The following is a 27355-nucleotide window of genomic DNA, read 5'->3' as shown; positions in this document are numbered from 1 at the left end:
AGGATAATTTGCCGGGCTAAAGAGGCAACTTCCAATTCAGGACCCAAATTCTGGGACGAATCGGGTGAAACCCTAGAACGAGGCTCTACATGAAATTGGATTTATGACCAATATTTGCAGTAACAGCTGTGGCCGTATTCAAAATGGTGTCAATGTGTGTCATCCTTTGCTCTGGAGAATTCTAGATGACATCCTGTTCCCGAGTGGTTTGCATGCTAAAGTGATGTAAATGACACCAGGTATACACTGACACACATTTAAAATTTCATACAATCACAGCTTAGCCAAACCACGTGTCTGAACTGATCAAGTTTGCCTGTTTATCTGTCGAAGCTGCCGTCAGGAACTAATACAACTATCTGCTTCTTTTAAATCTACTTCTTCTAAACCTTACATTAATCGAACATTTTCGTCGTGTTGACTTTTCCCTACGAATACAATGACTCTCGATGTGCGGATATAATACCCTACTCAATATTCGCGCGGTTGCAGAAGCAGGTATACCTATGTCATCTGGAGTGGTTGCGGATCTCAGATGCGCAGATACAGTGTGGATACGGTCCACATTATTTGCGCACACCTCTACATATCAAGCACTCATTTCTCTTTCATTTGAAGTCTGCTTTATTCGAGCAAGTCTCAAAGATCAAGTTAACAAGATTGCTCTGTGTACAGTATGTGGTAAATAACGTGCACCATTTGGGTGCCCAAGTTGGAATAGGTACTTTGTTACATCATAATTTGTTTCCCAGATGCACTTACTTTTCCTTCTGTTTCGTCATGTACTCTTCCCAGTCCAAATCGAGGCGCATGTGCACGTCTCGTAATTGAGACTCCAGGTATTGGTGAAGCTGGCGTATCTCTGACAAGCGCTGGGCAGTCATCGGGTCCAGTCGTCTGTTGTAAAGTAACCCAACGAACCGCGGATCATGGTTGCGCAGCTCCTGTGTTCGTCCCTCTTCAACAGCAGCGAAAGCTTCCAAGATGAGCGAACTGAGCATGTGCACATCATTGTTGAGCCCCTACAAATAAGTTTGCAATTTTACAAAAGGATTTTATATCTGTATCCATAATAGATAACACACAAGTACAAAAAAGCTCTCTCTTGCACATTATCATGATCAAATCGGCAGTCCATTTCTTTATTGTCATCCAAAAGATGCAAACTATTTTTATCCTACATTCTTGTGCAGATATATCAGCTTGTGTACATCCTTCGAGCGAAGGTATCACGTACATTTCAGATTTCAGATAATGAGTACTTCACATACAGCGGCACTTGCAATTGTACGACATACTTGCACATAGTGAAGGCTATTCATGGACACCGCAGTAAGTTGATCACATCTGTCAAGTTGGCACAGGTACAGCATGGAATAAAACTCTGCGGACCATGGTACTGGCATATTTCTTCAGCGAAGTGGAATAAGAGACGGATGACCGGTTATTCTATCCATCCCAATTGCTGCCAGCGTTTTCTCCCAAGCTGCACGTTTGTTGCCGTGCCAACCGGAACCAAATGTTTTATTTTCTTTCTTATGTAAGGCAATGCTGTAATTGAGCTGTCTTGCGTTTGCTGTTGTTCTTGCAGCCGACATCAAGGCTTCCTCAAGAGTTTTATCCACCAGCCTGCCAGCATTTATGCAATTTTACCAATGATTAAGACCTTCTTTCACCTGCCAGGCACCAGACACGTATAAAAATTTGCAGTGTAAAACACTACACCCACATGTATGACGCAGCTGTGCAGCTTCTTCCAAAAGTGACATAGACTGAGGCATAGCCACCAGTAGCATATTTTCTAGAGGCACGCGAATATTCGAAATTTCGGATATCATGGAATGAAGTCAGCTTTGTGATGATGCACATAAACCATTGCATTCAAGTTCTTACATTTCATATTAATAAATTGGAAACATTGACAGGTCCATGATTGCAGCATCCACAAACATCCCCTGATAGGAGGCAACCCTGGATTGGAGAGCAAGTACTGCGTGATAGTCAAGTGCACTGCGTTTTGAGACTGAGGTTACTACACTCACCAATCTATAATTTACAGTTTGAAATTCAAAGCTCGATTATTTGTACTCATCTCGCGTCATACCTGCATGGTTGTTGGGATATACTGTCTTTACTGTCTCCCAAGCACCAGAAATATAGACTAACAAAGCACTCATGCACACAATATCTTTTACACAAAACAAAGGTCATTTCCCAAATGCAGCTTTTGGGTGGGAAGGCAGAGATTATTTGTGCGATCATTTGTCAGGCTCGGGCTGGAAATGTATAGGAGACGTCGGGCCTGGGTCGGGAGCGGGCCATAGCAGCCAAAAATTAGGCCCGTGCAGTGCTCTAACCTCAACTTCAACTTGTAGAATGTTTGCCAGACTAGTTTGTTTGTTTGTTTTTTCATAAAACTCCACCTGAAAGATGGTGGAGGTATCCCTGTCACACTTACTTGGCTACAGAAAATGAGAGAGAACTTTCTAAAGAGCACAGCATTACAATACTCTTTTAAAATACATCTGCAAAAATTTAGAATAACATCTCAAAAGCTCGGATATCCTCTGTACCAAAAAAGTTTACTTGGAAGAGCAAATGGTGATCAATTTCTCTGCATGAGTTTTCTTCTGGTTACAGAAGGGAGAAATGTTCCGAAGAACATGAAACACAGTTTGCAACATTCTGTGGTACTTTGCATGAATCTAAAAAAGGCCAGCAAAGAGCATTTAAGGGGACATGGTAGGGTAAACAGACCAATAAATCAAAATTTAAATTTGCACTGAAAAAAACGGGACACCATGTGACAACATTCCGTTGCAGTGGTGTTGCAGTGGCGTAGCCATGTGAGCGCCCCAAGTACTTTATATATGGCAGCAAACAGCGCAGCGCCACCTGGCAATTAAAGATGGTGGAAGCAAACATTTGTTTACAACTGTTCTGCTGCAGTTGTCTTGGGACAAAACGGGTTTTTGAATCAAGCAAGCTTTGGACAAGGAAATATTACTGTTTTCCTTGAATTTAATGAAATAATTTTGAGTAATGCGACCACTTGTGGTGTTCTTGTCGCTTGTTTTGTGCTGGTGTGTGTGTGTGTGCATCCGCGCTTTTGTTTGTGACAGTCTTCTCTAGTTTTTTATACGTTTGTGGTTCCAAAAAGTATGCCTAAGGTGGTCCGAACCGAGTACTTTGACAGGAAATCAGTACTTAATGCAGAAATGTTTGAACCAATCGAGCGCCAGCACTAAGAGAACAGCTAGGAGAGGTAGCAACCACAGCTTCGACCTAGAATCCATCTGGAAATACTTTGTCACCTCCTCCTCCTCCGCTGCAGTGTGCAAATGTTGCAAAAAAGGTGATTTGCAACTTGGGGACATGATTGAAGATAGGAGCAGTCTGGCATACTTCATGAATACTAATACTAATGAATCATTGAACCAGGCAATCTCATGTTGTTGCCTAAAAACGACATTTGTGGGATCCGCCATCATGCAGATTGCAGCGTATGATGCTGTAGCACACTACAACGACGCCCTGTTTTGATTGTATAGGGGTGAAGTGTTTGCTTTTTTTTTTCTCACTCTCTGTTTGGTTCAGATATAACCTCGATTAAACTTGAACAAAACTGCGCAGTTTCATTAAAATATTCTTAATCGAAAATGTACCTCGAAATGTAGAGCACAATCCAAAGTTGCAGACGCCACAGCAAGCTGACATTTAGCAATATAAAGGTGTCATCTTACTCTTATCGTGTATTCATACGAGCGACATTCCCCGCAGACGTGAAAAACATCGTAGCTTTCTGAGCGCGAGTGCCCAACGTCCAGTGTTGACGTACACTGCTAACCATGAGAATACACAGTTAAGGGAGCATACAGAATTTCACACTGAAGTGTTTGTTCGTTTCCAATATTATTAAAAATACCCAACATGTCCCATTTACGCTACCATGTCTCCTTGACCTCTCGCATGTTTTCGGACGAGCCAGACTTATGCTCCAAGTCTAGTGTGACTCGTCTTCCTAATGAAGCTTCTTTTGAGATTGCTTTGGACAATTACGACTCGTCCACACAATGTTTTGGTTCTGGATGCGTAGAGGGCAGCACAGCATTCCCCAATTCCACACTTTCGCACCTCTCAACTGACTCATGGCAACGATACATCCAGTTGAAACGAAAATAATGATCAGATAATGTGTTACTGTCCCATAATTTTCAGCAACACGTGTCATCATTACTTTTCGCAGATTCGTGATGTCATGACCAAAGTGATAAAAGAGTGCCCAGGAATGAGCGTTACATTGCTGTTTGAAGCAAAACGCACTGGATGAGCTGGCAACGGAGGTTTTAAACATGGTATCTGGAGAACTGTCGTTTAAGTCTTGGATGTCGCAGCTGTTGCAAAAAATAAGTTATCACAAGGTGTCTGAGGATTCAGACAGTGACTGGAGTTGTGTGTGCTTCCAGAGAAAAGGAAGAGGACGATGTAGCTGATTTAGGAAGCAGCCACTAGTGGTGTTCCATAAACAAGGACGACCAGTTGCCCATGCCTTCCTGGTTGCCATTCTCCGGGACGAAACATTTTGATGTTTTGGACATATGAACAAACACACGTAGATAAAATTTCTCCTACATTTGTACATCTGCTTCACCACCTCCCTACAAAATGGAATATGCTCCACTTCTTTAGATAGAGCTGAAATTTTTGTGTTAACTTCCAGAGAATGTCACATACTAAGAGGGGAAAAAATGTATGAGTGTCGTGTTGACGTTTTTGGAAAGAGTAAAGGGGTTAACTGTTCAGAGTCCAGAGAAGTAAGAATCTCAGCTTCTGGACAATGCTGTCAGAGTCATGAAAGGCATCATTCTCCTTGGACTTTTAAGGGACGATTCATCCACTTCAGTTCATTTCAAAACTATATTGTCATTCTATTCCTCGTACATAACTGACCACAGCATCGAAACATCACAATAAAAAAAGTGGCGTAGTTTAACCGTTATTCGGTGAAATAACAGCAAAGTATGCAACAAAAAAGAAAAAGAAAAGAAAGAAAAGACGTCACTCCCCAAGGACAAACGAAGGCACAGCCTTGAGAAAAAGAATGTTGCTGCTTCTCAGCGCCGCCCAGCATTCCTCCGTTTAGGATGTGTCGTCACACCGCCTATGCAGTTGTGGAAGTTTCCCAATTATGTAGATTGTCGGCCAAACATGTTTTACAGAAGTGTTACCGGATGTTCATTGGGCATTGTTACATGTAATGATGACAGATGCATCACTTTACCTGTGCAATCTGCATGTTTTTTTTCCTGTGTCACTATCGTCTTTTGGCGTGGTTACTGCATGGCTTTGTGATTAGTACATCCCGAAAATGGAAAGCCTTCACAATAAGGAATTTGTGATAATCGATGCAGTGTTCGAGGTTGAAAGAAAATGGATCTTATGTCCCTGTCACACAGGCTATTTTAGTGTCATTTGCGTCACTCCAATCAAGTGAATGTCACTTTCATTACGTGCTTGCTACGTGGCTTAAGTGTCACAAGTGAGGATGGCAATTTTGACAGATAAAAATAAACTGTCTTTTTAGGTTTAAGTGATTAAGTATTTAGGTGTGCACCATAATACCTGCCTGATAATGTTCTTCTTTGATTTCGAAACACTTCCTGCATTACAAACATTAAACAAATTGGCCTAAAAAATTTCGACAACAAAAATAGCCACTGCCGGATCGCCAAAACTGCAAAGTTAGGCTATGAACGAGAGTAATGACACATTTTTTTTTGCACAATGTCCCATTATACCAAAATATAATATACCAAAATCAAATGAACATGCTGTTGAAGATACTTGTTTAAAAATATTGTGCCAGGGCCCCTCACTTTTTCTCAATATTTTCACCTGCACCACAAAGCCTGCTGTTGAGATTACACACTCGGTCCACCGAAGAAAAGTGAAGTGAGTTTGGGGAACTTACTTAATCATTAGTTCACTTTCTGCAGAGTGTCACTAAAAGATGGAGTGTGACAGCCCACGAATGACACTGCAAGTGTCACATGTGGCACCAAATGAGTCTGAACGGAAGTGCCTCGGGACAAGAGAGACCAATATTTTGAACAAAGACCGCTATTCTTCCCTGTTTGAAATATCGGTGGCTCTCATCCTGAGACACTTCCCTTCATACTTCTTTATCAGTCTGCTGGATTTTCTATCTGTCTACCAAATTAGTCTGCGTGACAGTTGTATTAGACACGTATACAACGAGAATTGGTCAAGACTGACCACAATTAAGGGCAACACAGACACTTAAGCCTCAAACAGCCAGAAATTAACAAATTCAGGTATGAGCCCCTCTTTTCCCTTAGTTGGTTGAATACGTATTAGTCACAGCTCAAGGATCATCTGTGATCTAAAATGACGCTTCAAAAATGACGGTTCAGACAAACATCTTCAACGTGTACTCAATAACAATCCTCTTACTCTCAATAAATGAATTTTTTTTTTCTGGTAACGTGCGAGTAGATCCATTTAATAAAAGCAGCAAAAAAGGGGTATATAATGGTTGCATGCCCAGTTTTCTCAACCTTACACCTACTTATGGTACTCCAAGGGCTCAGAATCACAATCCCATCAAAAATATACAACAGCAAACATCCAGGTTTCACCCTCAAAAATCAAATGTCACTTACACTAAGCTTTTGTTTCAATTCCTCCCCCATTTCCTCCATATTGATGCCATTTTCCATCAGCCTGTTCATGTCTGCTTGAGTGCCAGATGATGCTGCTGCCTTGCACACCTGTTCTTTAAATTCTTTCAGTTCTTTCTGGAATGCTGTAATCTAGAAAAAAAAAATTAAAAAGTCAATGAAACACTTGAGAGTTGAAGACTTGATGCTTTACAGAAGAGTTTTCAGCTTCCACTTTGGCAGACACCCATAAGGCTTCTATATAATGGTGGTTTCAAAAATAATTTTTAGTGGCCTGTGCAACCACAGCCCACAAAGAGAAAGAAACTTGACACATGCAACTTAAGGTACGTGCACACTGCATAATGTTAACATATGTGTTAAGTTATTGCACACTTTAGAAGCTGAGACGTATGGTTATAGCAGTTGAGATGCATGCTGTGTTGTTACTTAAAGGAGTACAGAGGGCCATCCAAAAAAATTTCAGATTAAGACATCTGATGAAAGTGTGTGTGTCATTATACCGAATAGCGCGAAAGGTTTTGATGTGTGCAATTTGTTTCCCAGAAAAAAACTCACATAAACATAGCTCCGCTCCTTCACCCTTAACTCGCCACTCCAGCTATAACAAGGATGAGGAGGTATGATGGCACGTCACCGATGACGGCATAAGGAGACTCGTTCTGGTTTGCCAGTCAGTGGGGGTCAGCGCATTGTCCCTTTGCCGCCGTAAACTTGTTTTGCCAGTTCTCCCGGAGAATTGGGGATAGAAGGAGCGGCCGATGCATTACCGAGCAAGGAGAAAGGCTTTATCAGAACCCCGAACAGCCGAGCAGCAGACGACAGCGGAGTAGCAGACAACATTTCTCTAGGCCAATCAGCGAGCGTTCTCCTTATAGCGTCAGCGCGAGGTTCCAGGCAGATCACAGGCTGGTACTGCTCTTCACCACCGTTGCGCACGGTCGCTTTTTGCGGCGTATTTTAAATTCAGTTTCTGCGATAATTATGACTCTGTGGTGTAAATTACTTCGTATGGTGCATCTTACTGGCAAACTTAACAGTTTTATAGGAAGAAAACTGGGTGTTAAAAATGACTTCTGTGCTACTTTAAGCTTGCTTTTCTATACAGTCAAAGTCCTTTACAACAAAATCCAAGGGGCCGCGAAAAATATTCGTTGTAAAGGTGACTTTGTTAAAAAAGACCATGGAGCGATAGCGCAGTTCAAACTGACCGTAATAGTCACGATGCAATAGTACGAGGATAGGCGCATGGAGAAACTTATCACGCACGTGTGAAAACGTCTGGTGCACCAACGGCGACCAAAGTCCGAATGCAGAGTCATAGGCCCTATTTTGGCATCAATTTCCGCTCTGACAACATATTTCTGGGAACGAGTTTGAATACGAACCACGTGGAGGTTTGTTTACAGCACGCTTCGTGGAGCCGATGACAGATGTCGCCACCGACGTGGGCAATGCAGTTCTTGTTTCTGAATGCACAGCACCGTAGAGCCCAGTTATGAACTGTGACATGACCGGCTCATGACATATGCAAGCTTATTTACTCATTTATTTGTTCAGACTAAAAAAACTCCTTTTACCTTAACCTTACCTTTTTACCTTTACCGTTACGTTTTTACGCTGTCGTGAGGAGAGTTTGCGCCCGAGGCCGGGTAAATGTTCTCCTCTCACTGAGGTCAGAAGCTCCGTAAACAAGAACACACTGCCGAGATTGTAAATTCAAATTATCGCCATTTCCATTTTAAACTGCACAAACAACCTGCCAGGGCCTGCTGTTGGGTATCCTCTCCCCCTGCATCGCTACGGCTTTGGAACGGGTACTGCTCATTTCACACACTTCCTTTGAGTACTAACACCTGGGCTTTCCAATGTATTTCTCTGGGTAAGCAGAATTTGCACTGCAACTGCACGAGGATCAGCAGTCGAGGGCTTTCGAGGAATAGAAAACTTCCGACCTTGAAAACAGTATTTTCCAATACCAGGTATCTAAGTGTTTCAATGACCAGTGGAAACTGTGGAGATGTAATGCACTCCGTAAAGAGTGAGATAACAGAGTTGTCAGGTGGACTTACCTCTTCCATTATAGCAGACACAATGGCATTGTCTGAGATACTCTTGGAAGCTGATTCCGATGGAGCGACCTAGGTGAACACAACGTTAATAAAATGCTCAAAAACTACATACAAGACATACCTAACTTAATCAGTATAACATTATCTCTTGTTTGGCAGATTTTCATTCCATCTCAAGTTAAAAAAAAGTATTTCTTCCCATATGCTTCCCCACTTGATGAATGTCATGCCACATGGTTAAAAACACAATAGTTGTGTACTTAAGGTAAAGAAATAAGTCCTTCAGCTACATATGCAGTAGAAGATGAGAAGACTCAATTGTGCGCCAGGAGAAACACTGCAGCACTGCCATGTGCCACTAGTAAGGGAGAGCACTTTGGAGCCAGTGAGTATGATGGATTTACATATGTGACGCAGGGAGAGAGCGTGGCCAGCCATTCAATCTGTGGTGCAGCAATATTTTGAGAGCTGAAGGACTTCTTTCTTAAGTTGAACACGACTAAAGTCCCTTCTTGGTGCGGTTTGTTTTCTTCAACAGCAGGTGAGTAGTTCCATTTATAATCGACCAAGAGGCACCGGTGACATTTTTATTTTCTTCAGGAAAAAATATATGTTATTCCTAATCCAAAAAGAAGCAAAACAAGCCTAGTCGCAGGTCTCTGCGATATTTCGTTCTCGGTCGGCGAAGCTCCAAGTAAATGAGCACGATTTGGGCAGTTCCAGCTTTTCCAAATTTGGCGCACTGGGTCCTCCGAATGGCTGTTTTCTTCTGAAAGCAATTTTTTTCACTGGCAGAATGGGTGGTGAATTAAATTCAGTGGCAAAGCCTGACAAAATTTCGAAAAGAAATCGCGAAAACACCTCAGAGGACGTTCGTAGCGCAACTTTGCAAATTTCTTACGTAGTCCCGTAATTTCTGAATATGACGAAACTTATATGAGATGAAAGAGTGATTTTTATTCTTTCGTTTAGTATATAGCGCGTTATCATACCTTCAGGCATCCGTCCACAGTGACGCCGTAATCACGGAGGTGTGCCAGAAAACCGCTGTTTTCAGGACCATTTTTCTTAAAAAGGCCACTTTCAATTTTGTTCATATTTTGTGGAGACATGCCTTGAACAGCGCTCTTTGACATTATAAAATAAAATTTCTGCTTATTTTATTTCTTCAGGGCGCGCAAATTCTTTTCCCGCACCCTGGTCGCTTTTAATTCGAAGTGCCGGAGAATGTTATTCACAATGGTGCTCTTTTTCTTTCTTTTCCATGCTGAAATGTATGACATTACGGGCTGGTAAGATTGGTTGACGTGCGCCGAAAGATCGATCAAGGATAGTTACTGCAAACATATATTTATTGTTGACAGGGGAAGTCCCAGCATCAACTGCTTATTGAATTACTTGACCTGGACACGATGTGCACTTAGCCAGTTTTCACTCTCTCGTTTGCACTGGGCACAAGCACAATGATTTGAGGTCCGAGACAAGACTCGGGGCATTCAGACATAAGCCATAGTTGGCACAGTAAGTGCCTCTTCCCTATAGGGGCTCATAGAGACATGTGACGGGCGAAGTGAATAAATACAACTTTGTCAGACTCATTTTGACTTCGGGATGCGCCTCCTGAAACTTGTGGTATGTCTCCCGAATTGTTCTTGTATAGCGCTTTGCCACTAAGTTGTTGGCATCTGCTCCCTGAATTTTCGCAACATCTCGAGGCCTTGGGCTCTGAATTGTACAGTCCAATTCGTCGTTCAGGTAATACTCGAGGGCCAACTTGGCATTCTCAGGGTCGATAACGTTCCTGCAGAGTATTGATCAGGCGTTGCCCATACTCCGCCGTTTTCCCGGAGCCCTTGACTCTTCTTGATGATGTAGGTTGCAGCTTCGGGAATAGCTTCATGTGTTTCAGCCTGGGTGAATGACAAGGGGAGTAAAGTCAAGAGTCAACATCTTTCCTGCATGGTGTTGCTTGGAACATATGCCTTCCGCAAGTTTTCAAGCCATTCGTTGCGCTGTCTCTTTTCCACAGTTTCTTCCTCCACAGGGAAGTCCACTCAGCTGGCGATGAGATGACTTTGACACGGCACTTGCAATTTCTTTCTGCTTTCATTTTACGTACGGCACAGCGTGTCTAACTTCCGTCAGCGGCTTTAGTGGGCTGACCCCAGTGTCGTCTTCACAAATTATCTTGTTCACATTTTGCACGATTTCAGTCGGATTACAAAATTCTGAATCTTTGGAACTAGGAGGTGAAGGATCTTGTTGGCTTGAGGGTCCAGACTCACCGAGCTGCAATCGGAATGCGTTATAGCAGTTCACACATATTTCATCTGTATCATCAACACGGTCGGCTTGAGACGCAGGCAAAACAGTCTTTAACAAAGTCGCACCGATCAGTGACACAGCCCTGAAGTTCTTCTTCGTGTGTCGCACACTGTAATCCGGGCATAACAACCGCTTCTTGCTGTAGAGACACGTTGCCGTTGTCATGCTAGAAGAGCATGCTGCGCCGGCAGCCGAAGGAACTAAACACGTAACTGCGATACAAGCGTGCAAAACACCCAGTGTGGAGAGCAATGAGTGTGGAGAGCTCAAGTCACTAAAACCGTTTGGCTCGCTGTTCCCACGAAAAGACTGGTTTCTTCGGTGAAGGATATATGAAATGGACAATTGAGAAATAAATGACCTCCCGTACACCCACAACCCGTGAGGACCAAACGGAATTAGGTGATTTTGTGTATCGGCAATAGTCGTGCCCTTGGTACTTTTGAATGCTTCGACACTGCGCTTATTTCGAACCAGAAAGCAAAGTAGCCGATAAGGCTTCCCAGACTTGCTTACATAAAGCACCGAGCAAAGCGCGTGTCAAGAGACTTCCATGCGAGACTTCCTGTTCTCACGTACAACTTCACCTTGAAGTGGCTTATCTGCAAAGGATTAACCCTATGGGGAGAGGTGGGTGGGCTACAGAGTGCACTTTTGTTTCAGTTACAGTCATAATAGTCGAGGTTCATCTTGGTTTTGTCAGCCTCTAATGACGTAGCCTTCACCAGAAGGTAAAGGGGTAAAAAATGCCATTCTCTGACTCATAGGATCTAAAAGCGACCAAGGCGCGGGAAAAGAATTCGTGCACCCTGAAGAAATAAAATAAGCATAAATTTTATTTTATAATGTCAAAGAGCGGCATCCAAGGCATTTCACCACAAAATATAGACAAAATTGAAGATGGCCTTTTTTGAGAAAAACGGTCCTGAAAACAGCGATTTTCTGGCACACCTCAGCGATTACAGCGTCACTGTGGACGGATGCCTGACGGTATGATAACGCGCTATACACTAAACGAAAGGGTAAAAAAAGCTCTTTCATCTCATATAAGTTACGTCATATTCAGAAATTACGGGACCACATAAGAAATTGGCAAAGATGCGCTACGAACGTCCTCGCAGGCGTTTTCGCGATTCTTTTTTCCAAATGTTTTCGGGATTTGCCACCAAATTTAATTGTCTTAAGCAAATCTTCACCACCCATTCTGCCAGTGAAAAAAATTGCTTTCAGAAGAAAACAGCCGTTCGGAGGATCCAGCGAGCCAAAACTGGAAAAGCTCGAACTGCCCAAATCAGGCTCATTTACTTGGAGCCTCGCCGACCGAGAACGAAATATCGCAGAGACCTGCGACTAGGCTTGTTTTGGTTCTTTTTGGATTAGGAATAACATATATTTTTTCCTGAAGAAAATAAAAACGTCTCCGGTGCCCCTTGGTCGATTATAAATGAGACTATCCAGATACAAACAGTGAAAAGGGCAGTGTTCTACCGCTGCCTCAGGTCTCAAATCAACAACTGTGATAGCAATAAACCCTCTCTCGCTGCGTTTTGGAAGCTTATCAAAGCAGCTTTGGAATCACTCAAACATACTGAGGTTGCAAAAGCTGTTGCTTTGACTCAAAATCTTAATCTGGACATCCATATCTGATTCACAATTTAAATCAAATACTATTCTATTGCTTCTAACCAGCTCAAGAAAACAAAATATGCACACATCTCCAGTATTTTTGTATGACAGTGATTATAGTGGTTGCAATATATCACATACTGTATGCCATCTAGTCTATATACGAGGGGTGTTCCAGTCAAACTAGGACTTTCTGTCTCCTGAGTGTACAAATGGCTCGCACTACTTCTTTTTCGTCATTTTCACACGCGACAGGCCTCCACGTTCACCAAGTGGTAGTCCAAAGTTTGTGCAAAACAGAAGACACGTGCTGGACAAGATGGCCGACAACGAGGTGAGCGCGCACATCGAACAGCGAATTGTCATCAAGTTTCTCATGAACGAAGGCGTAAAGTCATCTGGAATTCACAGAAGACTTCAGGCCCAGTATGGCCACGATACACTTAGCTGCAGCAAAGCGTTTGAGTGGTGCAAACGCTTCAGAGACGACTGTACATCAGTGCAGGACGATTCCGGCCGGGGCGGCTCAGAGCCCAGTGTCAGAGTTACTGAGAACATCCAACTTGTGGAGCACCTGATCCTCAAGGACCGACGGATAACATGTCTCGAACTGGCTCGAAAGACTGACCTTTTTTGTGGGAATGTTGAACACTATCATTCATGAACACCTCCAGTTTCGGAAAGCTAGTGCCCATTGGGTCCCGAAGCAGCTCTGTGTTTGACTGGCAGAGAAGACAGGAAATCTCCCAAGAGCTAAGGTACCGTTTCGACACTGAAGAACAGCCGTTCCTTGATCTCGGATCATCACATGCGATGAAACGTGGGTGCACCGTTTCACTCCTGAGTCTAAACGTGCATCAAAACGGTGGAAGCATCTGGGCTCGCCAGCTCCCAGGAAGGTCCGAAGCACCCCGTCTGTGGGTAAGGTCGTGGCCAGGGTTTTCTGGGACAAGGCTGGCATTGTTCATGTTCATTTTCTGCCCAGTGGTACCACCATCAATAGTGCATATTACTGCCAGGTTCTCAGGGATGTGGATAAGGCGCTGAAGCAAAAGCGGCCGGGCCTCATCACCAAAGGGGTCCTCCTCGTGCAGGACAATACACACCCGCATACCGTGCATCTCACGACAAGCACCTTACAGGAACTTGGCTGGGAGTTGCTGCCACATCCCCCATACAGTCCAGACCTCACCCCCAACGATTTCCATCTCTTCGAGCCACTGAAAGCATTCCTTGGGGGCCGCCACTTCAGCTGCGACGACGAGGTCAAGAATGCGGTCTGATCATGGCTGCTACTCGCCGGTAAGGATTTCTACGCTGCTGGCATCCAAGCCCTCGTGAAATGCTGGGACAAGTGCATTAGTGCCAGCTGGAGATTACATAAAAAAATAAAACTAGTTTCTCGCCTGTAAGTTTATTTTACTTTAGCGAAAAATGAAAAGTCCCGGTTTGACTTGAACACTCCTTGTACCACCTAGCACATACAAAAAGCCAAATGATTTTCAATATCTCACTTTGAAGAACTTTGTAACTTTGTGCCCATTGGGTAACTGCTGCTCCTCATTGGGGAGCCTAGTGCTCTTCAGTGAAACGAAATATAAGATACAGAGAGAATTTACTTCAAGCAGGTGGGCTACACATTGCATTAAAGAGGGTTTGAAATTGGGCTTACTGATATGCTTCCATAAAACTATGGTAAAAGCATACATAGAAGAACAAGGGACCGAAAACACAAATCACATTAAGCACCTGTGAATTTTTGAAACTGTGTTATGGACACATTATGTTGCCTAGTGTGAATTCTTTGGTTTATTTGTTTGCATTTGCATATATTCTGTACAACTCCCCCTTCATCATCTCAAAATAAAGTTGTTGTTGTATAGCAGGAGTTATGATGACTGACGATTAGGGCACAGACTTTTAGGCATTTGCCTATAAATTACTATAAACGCCTAAATGCAACAGTTTTAGAGGTGAAAGTGCAAGTGCGCCTTTCAGGCTCATGCTGCATTTTTCTTTTCGTTTCTGCGTGTTTGCCCATTTCTCTTTTTCTTTTTTGTGTGTGTTTGGTTTCCTTGGTTTGCTTTGAGGAGTCCGTGTATTTTTGATCAAAATATTTTGCCTTTCTAGTCCTTTGAAGAATATTGAGGGGGGAGAACTAAAAGTATTACTCAATATAGCTTGGTCTGCCGCCTCAACATTTGTGCTGGACCGTAGCCTTTAAACGAGCAAGTTTTCCTGCATGAAGCATTCTGAACCACTTAGAAAACCAAAGAACGTTCCAGATTAACGTGTCTACTTTTTTGGTATTTTATTGCCCATGTGTTTTCGAGGGACTAAATGCCGGCCTATTTCCATCATTTTTAGCGCCGAAATTTCCGGGCCCTTCTGATGGTATAATCGCAGAAAACATTCCAATCACGTGCGAGATGTGCTCCGTGTGGACCAGCATAGGAACATATCGTGAGTGCAACCATGAGATGTCACACAGAAAAGCTAGACTTTGTCAGAGTGAAGCAAATGAACAGTGTTTGCAGACATGTAAAGATGTTCATTTGACTGCGATGTGGATGAAACATGGCCAACGCAAAAGATACTCCTTCCATGCCTGCAAAGGCATCCTGTAACTCTTTTCGTAAGTTTCCTTTACACTTGGTTATAGTTACCGGAAAAGGTCTGTTGAAGGTCGAGATCTGGGGTTTGAGGCAGCGCCAGTCATTAGTTGACGCAATGTGTGATCTTTCACAACACGTAAATGTTGGAGGTCGATAGAAATTATTTTTTGCAACTTGCCTGGCAGCCTTTCTTCACATACTTTCAAAGTTTCGGTTTCGGTTTTCACAGTTCTCGAGCAGATTTCTTTGCACTTGAAGTACCCCATTCAAAGTCTACATATTCTTTACCAACATCACGATGGTGCAATCTTAAGGAAATCACCAGTAGGTTACACACTAGATTTCGGTCTACTGTATAAACCATATGAGAGTTTGCACGAATGGGACGCTGCCCGGCTCTCTGAAACGCGATTACGATGATAACGATTACAATACGTAAATTTTTGCGGCTGCCTCGATCTTGTTCAAGATGCCGACCTAAAAGCGCACCGACGGAGCTGCTACACTACGTTGCAGGGATACTGGAAAACTGAATCGCCTGCAAATACTGTTCGAACACCATTAACTATTTGAGCAGCTCTGCCAATATAACAAATTTCTCTATACAACAGTAGAGATGTCACTTTATTACATTCAAGTTAAAATTGAATGACACAGCGAGCGAATCAATTGTTTGTACTTACTAAGGGATCAGATGGTTCAGAAACTTGCTTCTTCGTATGTTGGAAACTTGTAGCCGTGTGTGTTGCTTGCTTGGTGTTTCTGCAAGTTACTGCTGTAGCCACAGTCGTGGTTGACAATGGTTGTTGCGACGGTGGAACAGATGGCAAAAGTTTAGGCACAGGTTTAGGCACAGAAGAGAACGCTGAACCTGGGGACACAGCTGTGTTTGTCACTGGTGTTGTAGCCATCCCAAACAAAAATGGGCTTCCAGTGGGTGCCGTTGATGCAGGAGCGCTAAAAGTTGTCGGTGTCTTTGAACCCAGAGTGACAGCAGGTGGCGAGGGCTTGCTCGAAAAAGCATCAGTCGGGAATATTGATCCGCCCCCGACGACGGTCGTGGATGGGACACCAAAAATACTAGCAGTTGGTTTACTTACGACGTTGGAAAAAGAAAAAGAAAGTGGGGCACTGATTGCTTTTGTGGTAGACACAGAAGTCGAACCAAAGTTGAAGGAACTCCCACCACTTGAGCCAAACGTAAAAGCTGATGATGCAGTGCTTGTGGACAATGAGAATGGCTGAGAAGACTGGGGGGTTATTGGTCTAGGAGCAACAAATGAGGGATGTGCTGCCACTGTTGGAGCTGAGGGCTGCAGAGGGCTGGAAGTGGGTGCAACTGAAAAACGGTACAGAAGTGGGCTTCCTTTTATTGGTGTAGTAGTCAACGGAGCATGTATGGACACTGGACACGGACATGCAGAGGCACGTACAACGAATGGGAAGGCAAGGGTGAACAAGCTTCAAACTATGTCGTAATAGCTGTCATGAGTATGGCCAGATCATTAGGTATTTGCCCATAAATGCATAAAAGTGCCTGAACACAACATTTCCCACTTTAGCTGCCCTTTGCCTTCCTTGCCATCCATCCAGGTAGAGGAGATGGTGCAAATATGCCATACAAGGTAGAAACGGAATTATATCCTTTCTTTTTTCTTTTTTTATTCACGAACGCGAGTTTGTTTCATTCCCGTAGCTGGAGGTACCTCATTTTTGTCCGTAACTTTGGTTAGCTAGAAGATGTTGACATAGAAGAAGGGATTAAGGCCTTTTTGGGCATTTCCAAGCCTTCAAGCCTGGCTGGGATACTGAAAACATAATTCGCTATAGTGCATTTCGGGACATTGAGCAGCTAAAATGTTGGTGTAAAAATGGTGGTGCCATTCGGGAATCAGTCCCATGCATAGAAGTAAGTAAGTTGTATGTGGTGTTGAAGCCTGTGTACAGAAGCAGACCCTTTTCGCTGAGATCGAGCCTTGACTGATGGTTGCAGAAAATAACAAAAAAAAAAAAAAAGAAAAGAGGCTCTCTCCAACCACTAGGGAGAGAAAGATATGCTTGCATGTCTGTGCACCCCTTTTTTGGCCCAGAGAATTCACTCTGAATGTAGCTCCAATAAGATGTCATTGTATCGGTTCAGCTAACCTTCTAGCGCTGAGGTCGTCCAGCATCATGACCAGAGAAACAAGGGCTTTATGGGCTGCAGGATCACAAGGGAAATCAAAGAAAAGCATATTCACTCCTCAGCATAACTGAAAGAAATATAGCTGCCATGAGGACTGCCAACAACTCTACCGTGGCCCCTTCCGTTGAATCAGTTTTAAGTCGCTCGTTGTGAGAGCCAGGAGCAGACCTGCAACCCTTGAATTTGAGTATTTATTTAAAGTGCTCACGAACAGCAAGAGAATGAAATTGAATGAGATAGGTGATGAAGCAATGTTTTAGTGATATGATTGGTATGACTGCCCAGCCATGCTGAGCAGAGTTGATCCAGCGCTTGCTTCCCGCATGCCTCGCCACACCTCTCGTCAAGATGCTGCATTAGTTCATCGAATGTGTCTCCATGTGGCTTTTACAGTGCAGTGGCATTAGTGCTTGAGGCAAGTTGACTCTCCCCAATGCAGTCATTGCAGTCCTGTAGAAGATCTAGAGCACATTCTTCTCCATTGCCTATTATTTTTTATATTCCAAATTATGTTCCCAATTAGATTCCTATCGCGAATTTGGCTATATTGTGTTTCGTTGTAACGAGGTTTGACTATATTGGTAATATTGGTAGCTTGACTGCTTGCCAGAACAATAGCAGCATGTTGCTGACGTACGATGTCACAGCAGCAAAAGTCCTGGGGATAAAAAATTGGCTCGTAACTTAGCCGAAATATTCTGCATGGAGACTGCTAGCTTCATAAGAAAGCGTGTCTGTTTACTTCTGGGTTGGGTCTGGACTGTCACTGTCATGTTATGAGCTATAGAGGAATGACCTTGATTTGCATGATCCCACTTAACAAATACGTATGTAGTTGAAGCAAAGGTGTTGTGGAGTACAACAAGAATCGTAGCTGTGAGCGTGTCATGTCAAATCAATTAAGAGAATGTTATTACCTAAAAATCGGAACTGTGGGCTTGATGGCACAACTGGAAACGGCTGGCTGAAATGTGCAAAAAACATTATGCAACTCAATAAAAAACTGTAGGTGTGCTATAATTTGAATTCAAGAGTGTACAAAGCAGTGATCAGCAGTGTGAGGCAGCCTTTTGTGACCCCAAATGTGTTACATGCTGCCAGTATGCGCTAACCAAGTCGGGTGTGTTTTCGCTCTGTGTTTACTGCAAGCTCAGCTGTACAGATGAAGCTTTCATGAGCATGTCATTCAAGTAAGTCATAACTAGGGTCCTGGGTTTTCAGAGTTTATTTCTGGGTGCAGTTTATTGTTTTTTCGAAAAACAGTATTTCGGAGCTTATGATTTACAGCTCAAGTAATATCCCAAAATGCGGAGAAATTTTGACAACACAAGCACAGTTGTGACAGTGTACAGCTTACAGTGAGAACTCGTTCTGGTTCGCTGGTCAGTGGGGGTCAGCACTTGTCCCTTTGACAACATTTCTGTGGACCAATCAGCGAGTGTGATCCTTGTAGCGTCAACACGAGGCCCAAGGCAGATCACAGGTTTGTACTGCTCTTCACCGCCGTTGCGCGCAGTCGCTTTTTGCTGTGTACTTTAAATTCAATTTTTGCGATAATTACGACTCTGTGGTGTGAACTACCTCGCATGATGCATCTTACTGGCCTACTTAACTGTGTTATAGGAAGAAAACAGGGTGTTAAAAATGACTTTCAATGAAAATGTTACAATCTCGGATTCCTTTGCTTGGCTCCTCCACAGTGCTCGGCTGATAAACAGAAAAGTGGTTCGACTGGGGGAAAGCGTTCAATGATATTACTACAGTGGAACCTCGTTAGCGCGTACGTGGCGGGGACGCAGAAAAAGTAAGTGCAAATCAGTACAACATCATAATCCAAAATTACTAATTATGTCATTTATTGTCATGAGAAACCCGAAAAACGCAAGTCGTGACAGAAGCAACCAATTCACGATTTTTACATCACGCTCAAACGCAGAAATCTGTTACTTTTGTTTGGCGATGCGCCGGCCTCGCAGTGAGGAGGCCATCTTCAAAGTCTTTCAAGCCTGGCGCCAGCTGTTCCGTCAAATAACCACAGAACATCTAACGCCTGCAAGGCTTCTGCCACTGTCGAGCACGGCATGTTGTCCTCTTCAGTGTTCGCATGGTCGGCATTGTCACCACCTGAGTTTGTACACAGTCTCGGGAGCAACAGCAGCGATAATGCTGTCGTCCGTCAACTCGGCCGATGTCGGGACCTCATCGTCCACGTCTCGGAATATGCTAAACTGTACACTTTCGGAAGCACCCTGACGCTGCAGAACTTCAGCTAGAAGATTCTTGCAATCATCGTTGCACAACAAACGATGCACAACACGTACGCTTACTGGCAGAGTCCCAAGAAAGAAAAATCCAAAGCTGACATGTCTTCTCCCAGAAAGAAGAGGATTATAGATAAGAAGGGAGAGATATGGGGAAGATTACGGGAACAATCTCTGCGTGTTCGAGAAGCCGATGGGCTTTCATTTCCCGCGTTCACAAGGCCCGTTTTCGCAAGAACAGACCAATGAAAATAGTACACGATAAGCGACACAGGCGTAAAAAATGCTACGTGTAAAACCGTCATGATATGCATTGAGTTCAATGACTGTTCGGTCAGGGAATCCGAATGACTACTTCTAAACCGAAACTGCGGCTTTTGCGGGCATGCGCCAACGAGGTTCCACTATATTACTATTTGTGAAATTACGCTTTGTATCATTTAGTGTTTTTTGGTCAAGTGTAACATTGTTGTCCCATCTTTTATGTGTTTGGTGTTTGTTGCAGTTAGTCACCAGAGGTGTTTTGTGAGAATACGCATCATTGCTGGTTTCAGACTAATCCCTTGTTTGTTGTCCCATCCCTTATACTTCCCAGACTCAGAAAAATGGAGGTAACAAGAAACACAATAAGGGCCGTCCACCAACCATGACAGATTTTCTTAGTAAATAACGTAGGCAACGAAGACACGTACGGACAAGGAATTTTTTCCGCCAGGAACATTTGCCATATATTGGTAGCATTTTAATTTAATTTCAATCAGTGGAGATTTAACTTCTTGAATTGAACTTTGAAATTTCCCAAGTCAGCCTAATGTTTTCTTTGTGGAAATGGGTTCCTCGTGCTCATTTTACTCAATACAGCACCTGTACCGCAACAACAACTGCCGAGATAAATTGGCCAAAAAACCCAGGAAATGAGCCCTTGGCACCGCCTCTTTTGTGGGCTCTAGTTAAGAGCACCAAAGTGCGACATTGACACGAAGGGAAGAGAAATAGAATCCCAACTCCTTTCATCGCACTCTGGCGCTTAAATTAGGGCTGACAAAAAAGGCGAAACAGAGGACTCATTTAGTGAATCAAGCAAATGTTGTTGCATTAAGTGTCTTATCAGGTGTTATACTGGGTAAAATGACCATCCATTTCCACCAAGAAAATGTTAGGCTGAACTTTTGCAGTTCCATTCATTAGGTTAAACTGCCATCAAATGAAATGAAATATAAATGGTACCAATATGTGGCAAATGTTCCTGGTAGAAAAAAATCCCTCTACCACATTCCTCTCCATTGCCTATGTTATTTACTATAAATTTCTATCATGGCTGGCGGTCCACCCTGTATAAGTTGAGAAACTGCGTCAAATATACACTCAAATATATACCAGGATTTATAAATGACTAGCCCTTCCTGGAAAAGTCATTCATAAATCGAGGAATTCATTCATTTAATTTCATTGTATTACTTCAAACGTGCTTGAGCACACCACATGAAGAGAGCGAAATGCATGCAGACGGCAGACAAACACACAACACATATTACATAGAAGAAATCTTATAACACAAACCACTACATGAGAGAGCAGTGTACTGCACATAGTATTCCTGTTAACCCTGTTATAGTGTTTACTCTTTTATGTTCCCTCTCTCTGTACAGTGATACTGTTCTTGTGTTGCTAACTTGCATCAAAGTGTCTCAGTGGAGAACGGAAACAGTTCAACTCGACAATGAAAATACGTGTCATCACTCTATGCAGCTATTTTGAAACCCACGATAGCTGATGTCATGTCTAAACATAAAAAAAATTCAATGCACACACTAGTGACAAATATGATATCGATTTTTCCTTCAATTTTTTTCTCAAGTACTACAGTAGTGAAAATTAAAATATCACTCAATTAAAAACTCAATCTCTGTTAATGTTGGTCTATAACATGGATATAAGCATAGATTGAAAAGTTACCCGTCAAAAAGAACTCATTACAAGTTACCATGTAGGAAATGTAACTAAGTTAACAACCAAGTTCCTCAGCCTGAAATGTAACTCGCAGTTACTGAGCTACATAAAAAAAAAAGAACGAGTTACTTCCAAGTTACTTTGGACACAAAATATCATTACGCAAGTGGAGCGCGCGTGAGCAGTTGAGCTAGACCTTGAGTTGCCTGCGGAGGAGTGCAACACGCTTAGATCGTTTTCGTTTATGTCTAACAACAGACCTCTCCCTGTTTGTAAACAAATGAGGTCTAGTGTTCAACAGCGCCACAAATTTGGTAGAATCGAACTATGTTCGAAGCTAGAGGTGAACAAGGTCGCTACCATCTTGAGGGGATTACGATATGGTCCCTTAAAGGAACACGACCCTCGGTCCTACTTTTCTTTCAATGGGAGGCAGCGAACAAGTGCCCGTTCGTAGAACCCAGCCCTCTCCTTTTGATTTGTTTCGGTTTCAGTCTGTCTACCAACGTCATGACGACGTTTCTGTGGTAGAGGTCTATTCGAACGCTTTGCATCTTACTCCCTGTGGGTGCAAAATGGTTCAGCTTCATTTCAATGGCTTACTTCCTGAATAAAGTACTGTCACTGATTGAATATTACGTTTTATGGCAAAAAATGCCACGAAGAGACCGGAGAGAAGGCAAGAAAACATGCGGACGCGAGTGAAAAGCGAGTTAAAAGTAACTTGGAACTTAAGTTACTTTGGCAAAGTTACCTGAAAAAAGAACGAGTTCCTCTGAAAGTTACCATGTCGCAAAACTACAGAGTTAAGTTACAAGTCACAAAAAAAAAGAAATTAAGTTACAGTAACGAGTTACCTTGCCTGCTCGGCTTGGGATTAAACCAAGCATCTACACATTTGGGTTCAGTAAACTATGACTTTGAGCAAACACGGTTGGGCACGTGTACCGAGGTCTTCCATAATGGGAGGAACCATCATATAATAGTGTTGTCACTCACCTCGACGTAATCTTAGTGGATGTAACAACACTCTCAGATGTCAAACGAGGTGCTTCAATATGAGGAGCATTGGCTGCAGAGAATGAATGCATTAAGAGCTGTTGCGATAAACATCTGTTAAGTGGGAAACCCACAGCACCTTGGCCAATGTGGAGATGAGTGAAACAAAATACTGTTAAAATCCTTATTGTTCATGCGCCCCAATTTTTACAAATTAAAAAAATGGCAAAATCTAAAGGCGCTAAAACTGACACTTCCAAGACACATTTGGAAATGGACAATGGAATCTTTACAACTGGTCATTTGAACTGCTTTATATTACATGCACGTGATATGCCTAACCCCTCTCAGCAGGCACTCTTTGGTGGCACGTGTCATGACAGAGGAAGGGAAGTGGACAGCATCTCAAGAACACATGATGGACCATCCACTATACAGGGTGTTTCCTTTTACCTGCAACAAATTTTCATAAAAAGGGAAGTTGCCTTGGGGTGGTTTCACTTTTATCATAGAATTATTCGGCGGGGTTGCTACTAGGAAACTAATTAACACATATTAATCAATTAATGAATATTAATTAGTTAATCAAGTTGTTAATTACAGTAAAACCCGCGGATAGCGATATCGCGTATAACGATATCTCTCGTAAAACGATGGTTCATGATTTTACCGTCAAAATATACATTGTTTCTACGGGGAAACGACCCGCGTATAGCGATGGAGACCGCGGTTCCGAGTACTCGTATATCGATGTTGGACGCTGTCCCGTGCGCGTAGCCTCGCTGCGATTGTCGCCGCAATAAGATACAGTGGAATCTCGATGCTACGAATCTTACGGGGTAACGGAAAAAATTTGTATCATCCGAAATTCACATTAAAAAGAATTAAACCAAAATAAGAATTGAGGCAAGAACATAAACAGCGACTGCTCATTTTCAAATACTGTAAGTGAAAGGGTAGGTGGTAATGCTTTGGTGTCTCCGTATTTGGCCAATGCTGCTCAAATTCACAAGATGATTCAAAAGGCCTAGCACGTGCTTTCCACCCGCGAGTTGCGCGACAGTGTTCTAGAGCGAGCTTCTCCTAAAGCACGCAAGCGTTGGTTGAAGCCGACTTGCGGAATGGTGACGTGTAGTGTTGCCAGAAGTTGTCCAGCTATGTTCTCTGGTTCCCTCCACGAGTTCTGATCGCTGTTTTCCCAAGCCAGTGCGATGTCACACAGCTTCGCATTTTTTTAAGCATCTGTTTCTTTCTTTTGGTACACGCTGGGTGGCGCGCGACTTTTCGGGGACGCGCTATTTAGGTCAGCCCTCGTTTAACAATGTACCCCGTATAACGATGGAATTCGCGATTACCGTCAGTATCGTTATACGCGGGTTTCACTGTATTGACTTTAGAGGGCAAATTGCAATTGCAACAATAAAGCCTGGCCACCACATGATCTGCTCAAATCACTGATGAAGCACTAAAGTAATTTCAGTGCGTGCAATAGACCTAAGTATTTCACCTTGGCCGCACGATCGAAGCAAAAAGTGATCGCCAAAAGAGCGACAGTGACGTAGATATCTCCGCCCTCACTTAACATCACAGAAAAACTTGATACGTGATGTTGGCATATCCTTATCGTGGTATGTTTCACAATCTTTGTTTTCTTTTTCTTTTTCCTTCGTCTCATTCCTGCATGTGTTCGCAGTCACTTGCCGAATTATGTATTCATTTCATCCTGCTGGACACAGCTCTTCTCCTTCCCTGGTACGATAAGCGCCGATATGCAGTGGTGATGCGCAAAGCTCTTTGCAAGCAAAAAAGAAAAACAGAACAGTTTTTCTGTGACGCTAAGTGAGGGCGCTCAAATAATTAGCATGACGAACTAGCACTAGGAATGGGACAGAGAGAACCCAACTTCCCAGTGCTAGTTCGTCATGCAAGATTAACACCAACACGCCCGGTTTTTCACTCAAATAATTAGGTCTGTGGCACAGGCTGCAATTACTTTGGTGCTTCGTCAGCAGTTCAAGCGCATAGTGTGAACATCAGGCTTTAATATTACAACTGCAATGTGCTCACTCAAGTCAACAATTGAAAAGTCTATTAAAATATCTCCGTTGATTAGTCCCCTAATTGAGAATAAATACGTCTCACCAGTAGTACAAAAGTAAAAGCGTCCTAGGGCAACTCCCCTTTTTATGAAAATTTGTTGCAGCAAAAGCTCTGTTTCCACTTTCCCATCTCCCAGATGCCTGTGTCTTGGTCTGCCTTTTTGCAATCTTGCGAATTTCGGGAGCCGTGAAAGGCAATCCTGAGCAGCATAGTTTGTGGAACGTCAAACGCGATGGATGGGACAGAAGATAACATGGTGTAGCACATTTCCGACAACGAAAGCAGAGATGTTAGTGAAGATTTTGACAATAACGACATAGCAGCTGATTAGAATGCCTCGTCAGCAACTTTGTTATTCTCAGGGTTGTGAGGCAGTGGCTGTTTTGCAATCCAGGTCATCTTATAATCATGTAAATACTCAGCACAGTGCCACCAAAGGCAAGCCAAGCCAACAGTGCTAAGCAGTGCCAAGGTGTCATAATGGACACAAAACAAAAATTGTCAACTGGGACATTACCCATGGGTTTCCTTTGGCCATCTGTACACAGAGGCTCTGGTGGCCGCACAAGACTTGGAACCCCCGGAGCAAGATTTTTCATGTGGAAAGGAGAAAGTGCTCCAGAAGTAGAAAACAGAAGCAGTATTGGCATTGGTGGCCATGTTTCAAGTTTTCCTGAAACATGCAGTTTCATATCATACGATGACACATTTTCAATTCAATTCAATTGTGCACATTCCAATTCAATACAAGCAGTTTCGTACAAATATCCTCTCATGCAAGTCTCATTGCTGGTGCTTTTTCGTGCTATCCTTCAACTGTGATACACAACTGGATGTGGGTTGTGCAGGTAAGTTCACTACTGCTTTGACACTGTCCCCAGGATGGAGAAATATTTCCCACCTACTCTCAACCTCAACTACTAACTGGTTAACCCTCTCTTCATATTACGAGCATCTATAGTCAGTGACAACATAAGTCATACACTTGACCCTGCTCCCCACACAGTGTGGATTGGGAGAGCAACGGGAGGCAAACACTACATCGCAAAGCGGGGGCGTTGTACAAAGGCCAATCGCAGGAGCCTTCCACGGATGAGTGGCCTCCAAAGTGCCTTCAACAGCTGCCAATGTGCTTGCAGTACTCTGTTGCTAACAAACGCAAGAATTTGCTCACGAGTGAGAAGAAAAAAGAAAATTTGCACATTCCCATTACATACCAACAATATTCCTTTGTGATGAGTAGATGACAGCAAAGCCCAGTGGAAAGGTGTCTTCACCCTTGTTCAAAGGCACTTCTGCCCGTCCATCACTGTCTAGTTCCCACTGCTCCCACTTCATCTGTCAACAGAGCATTCAACATCATATTACTTCTCAGTAACTGAACCCATTGTAAATCCATGAATATCACCCCATTGAACCCACTGCCTACTGTGGGTACAGTCGACCCGCGTTTATCCGGACAAAAAAGCAAGGGGATGGATTTCTCCCCATGTATTTCGCCCTCGTCTATCAGGACTTCAGCTTCCAGACTCGAACGACAATTCCAGAGAACAGAAGTGACTGATACCCAACAATCGGCTTCAGTTATCCGGTCTTTGTCCAGGAATGACACTTGGCCCACACCTAGTCAAGCGAGGTCGAGAACCCTGGTCGTGGCCTTCTTTTTATGCTGCTAGGAAGATTTTCTCCCTTTCGGATTTTGTTCCGACGTTACACAAAAGTAATTCACTGAGCAGTCTAGTCATTTCAGACTGAGAAGGTCCGCAACGAGGACCCTTGCGTTGCAACCCTAGATGACGACATCGCCAGTGTCGTCGCTTCTGATAGTGTTCAAGAAGAACCTGATGATGAAAGCGTGGATGCACCAGCTGTGACAGCAGAAAATGCGCGGGCAGCATTGAGAACAGCGCTATTATTTTTCGAGCAACGGAACAATATTTCGTGAGTCAATGCCATTCGCAAAGGTTTGCAAGAACTGGATGCGTGTATTAGAATGAAACAGATGGCAATGGATTGTTTTCTGCGTAATGGTCAATAAAGATGTCCTTTTAGGATCACTCTGAATTTTCGTGTTTCACTTATCAGTTTTTTTTTTTTATCCGGATATTTTCACAGGAAACGAAGCCGTCTGGATAAACACGGGTCGACTGTATTTGTTTCTACAAAGGCTTTTTCAAAGCTATATCAGTAAAAGGCAAAACTATATTAGTGCTATCTGTGTGTCCGTGTTTTTACCTGTTTTTAGTGAAATAAAGATATTTGGAATTGCTAATGTCCACAGTGCTCAAACTGTCGAAAATGTTGAAAAATGAAGAACTCAATGCACCTTGGTCCTACTTATGGATTCTGACCAGAAATGTAAGAGCTCAGTAATAAAACCAGGAAAAGTCCAAAAACAAATGTGTACAGAGAAGTGACGATTATGTAAATGAAAAAAGGAAAGGCTGCAGGTTGAAATCACGCATTTTGTTTGCCACAAATAAAGTGCAACATTTTGCAAAAAAAAAAAAAAAAACTGTTA

At 43.1% G+C, this 27355-nt stretch overlaps 1 protein-coding gene across 2 annotated transcripts in view; it reads right to left on the bottom strand.

The window, feature by feature from the left end:
- LOC135374488 (nuclear pore complex protein Nup214-like) overlaps window positions 1–27355 on the bottom strand; it is a 197480-nt gene that overhangs the window by 117767 nt on the left and 52358 nt on the right. For both annotated transcript variants that reach the window (XM_064607449.1, XM_064607450.1), the window contains exons 10-17: window positions 26052–26172; window positions 25352–25507; window positions 22735–22807; window positions 18442–18488; window positions 16023–16678; window positions 8774–8842; window positions 6684–6833; window positions 763–1022 (exon numbers count right to left, since the gene is read on the bottom strand). In XM_064607449.1, coding sequence (XP_064463519.1) covers window positions 763–1022; window positions 6684–6833; window positions 8774–8842; window positions 16023–16678; window positions 18442–18488; window positions 22735–22807; window positions 25352–25507; window positions 26052–26172 — 1532 coding nt within the window. The remainder of the gene's footprint in view (window positions 1–762; window positions 1023–6683; window positions 6834–8773; window positions 8843–16022; window positions 16679–18441; window positions 18489–22734; window positions 22808–25351; window positions 25508–26051; window positions 26173–27355) is intronic.

Source organism: Ornithodoros turicata, unplaced genomic scaffold (assembly GCF_037126465.1).
Source record: "Ornithodoros turicata isolate Travis unplaced genomic scaffold, ASM3712646v1 Chromosome67, whole genome shotgun sequence".
In the NCBI taxonomy this organism is placed as follows: Eukaryota; Metazoa; Arthropoda; class Arachnida; order Ixodida; family Argasidae; genus Ornithodoros; species Ornithodoros turicata.
This window is presented reverse-complemented; position numbering and strand designations above follow the sequence as displayed.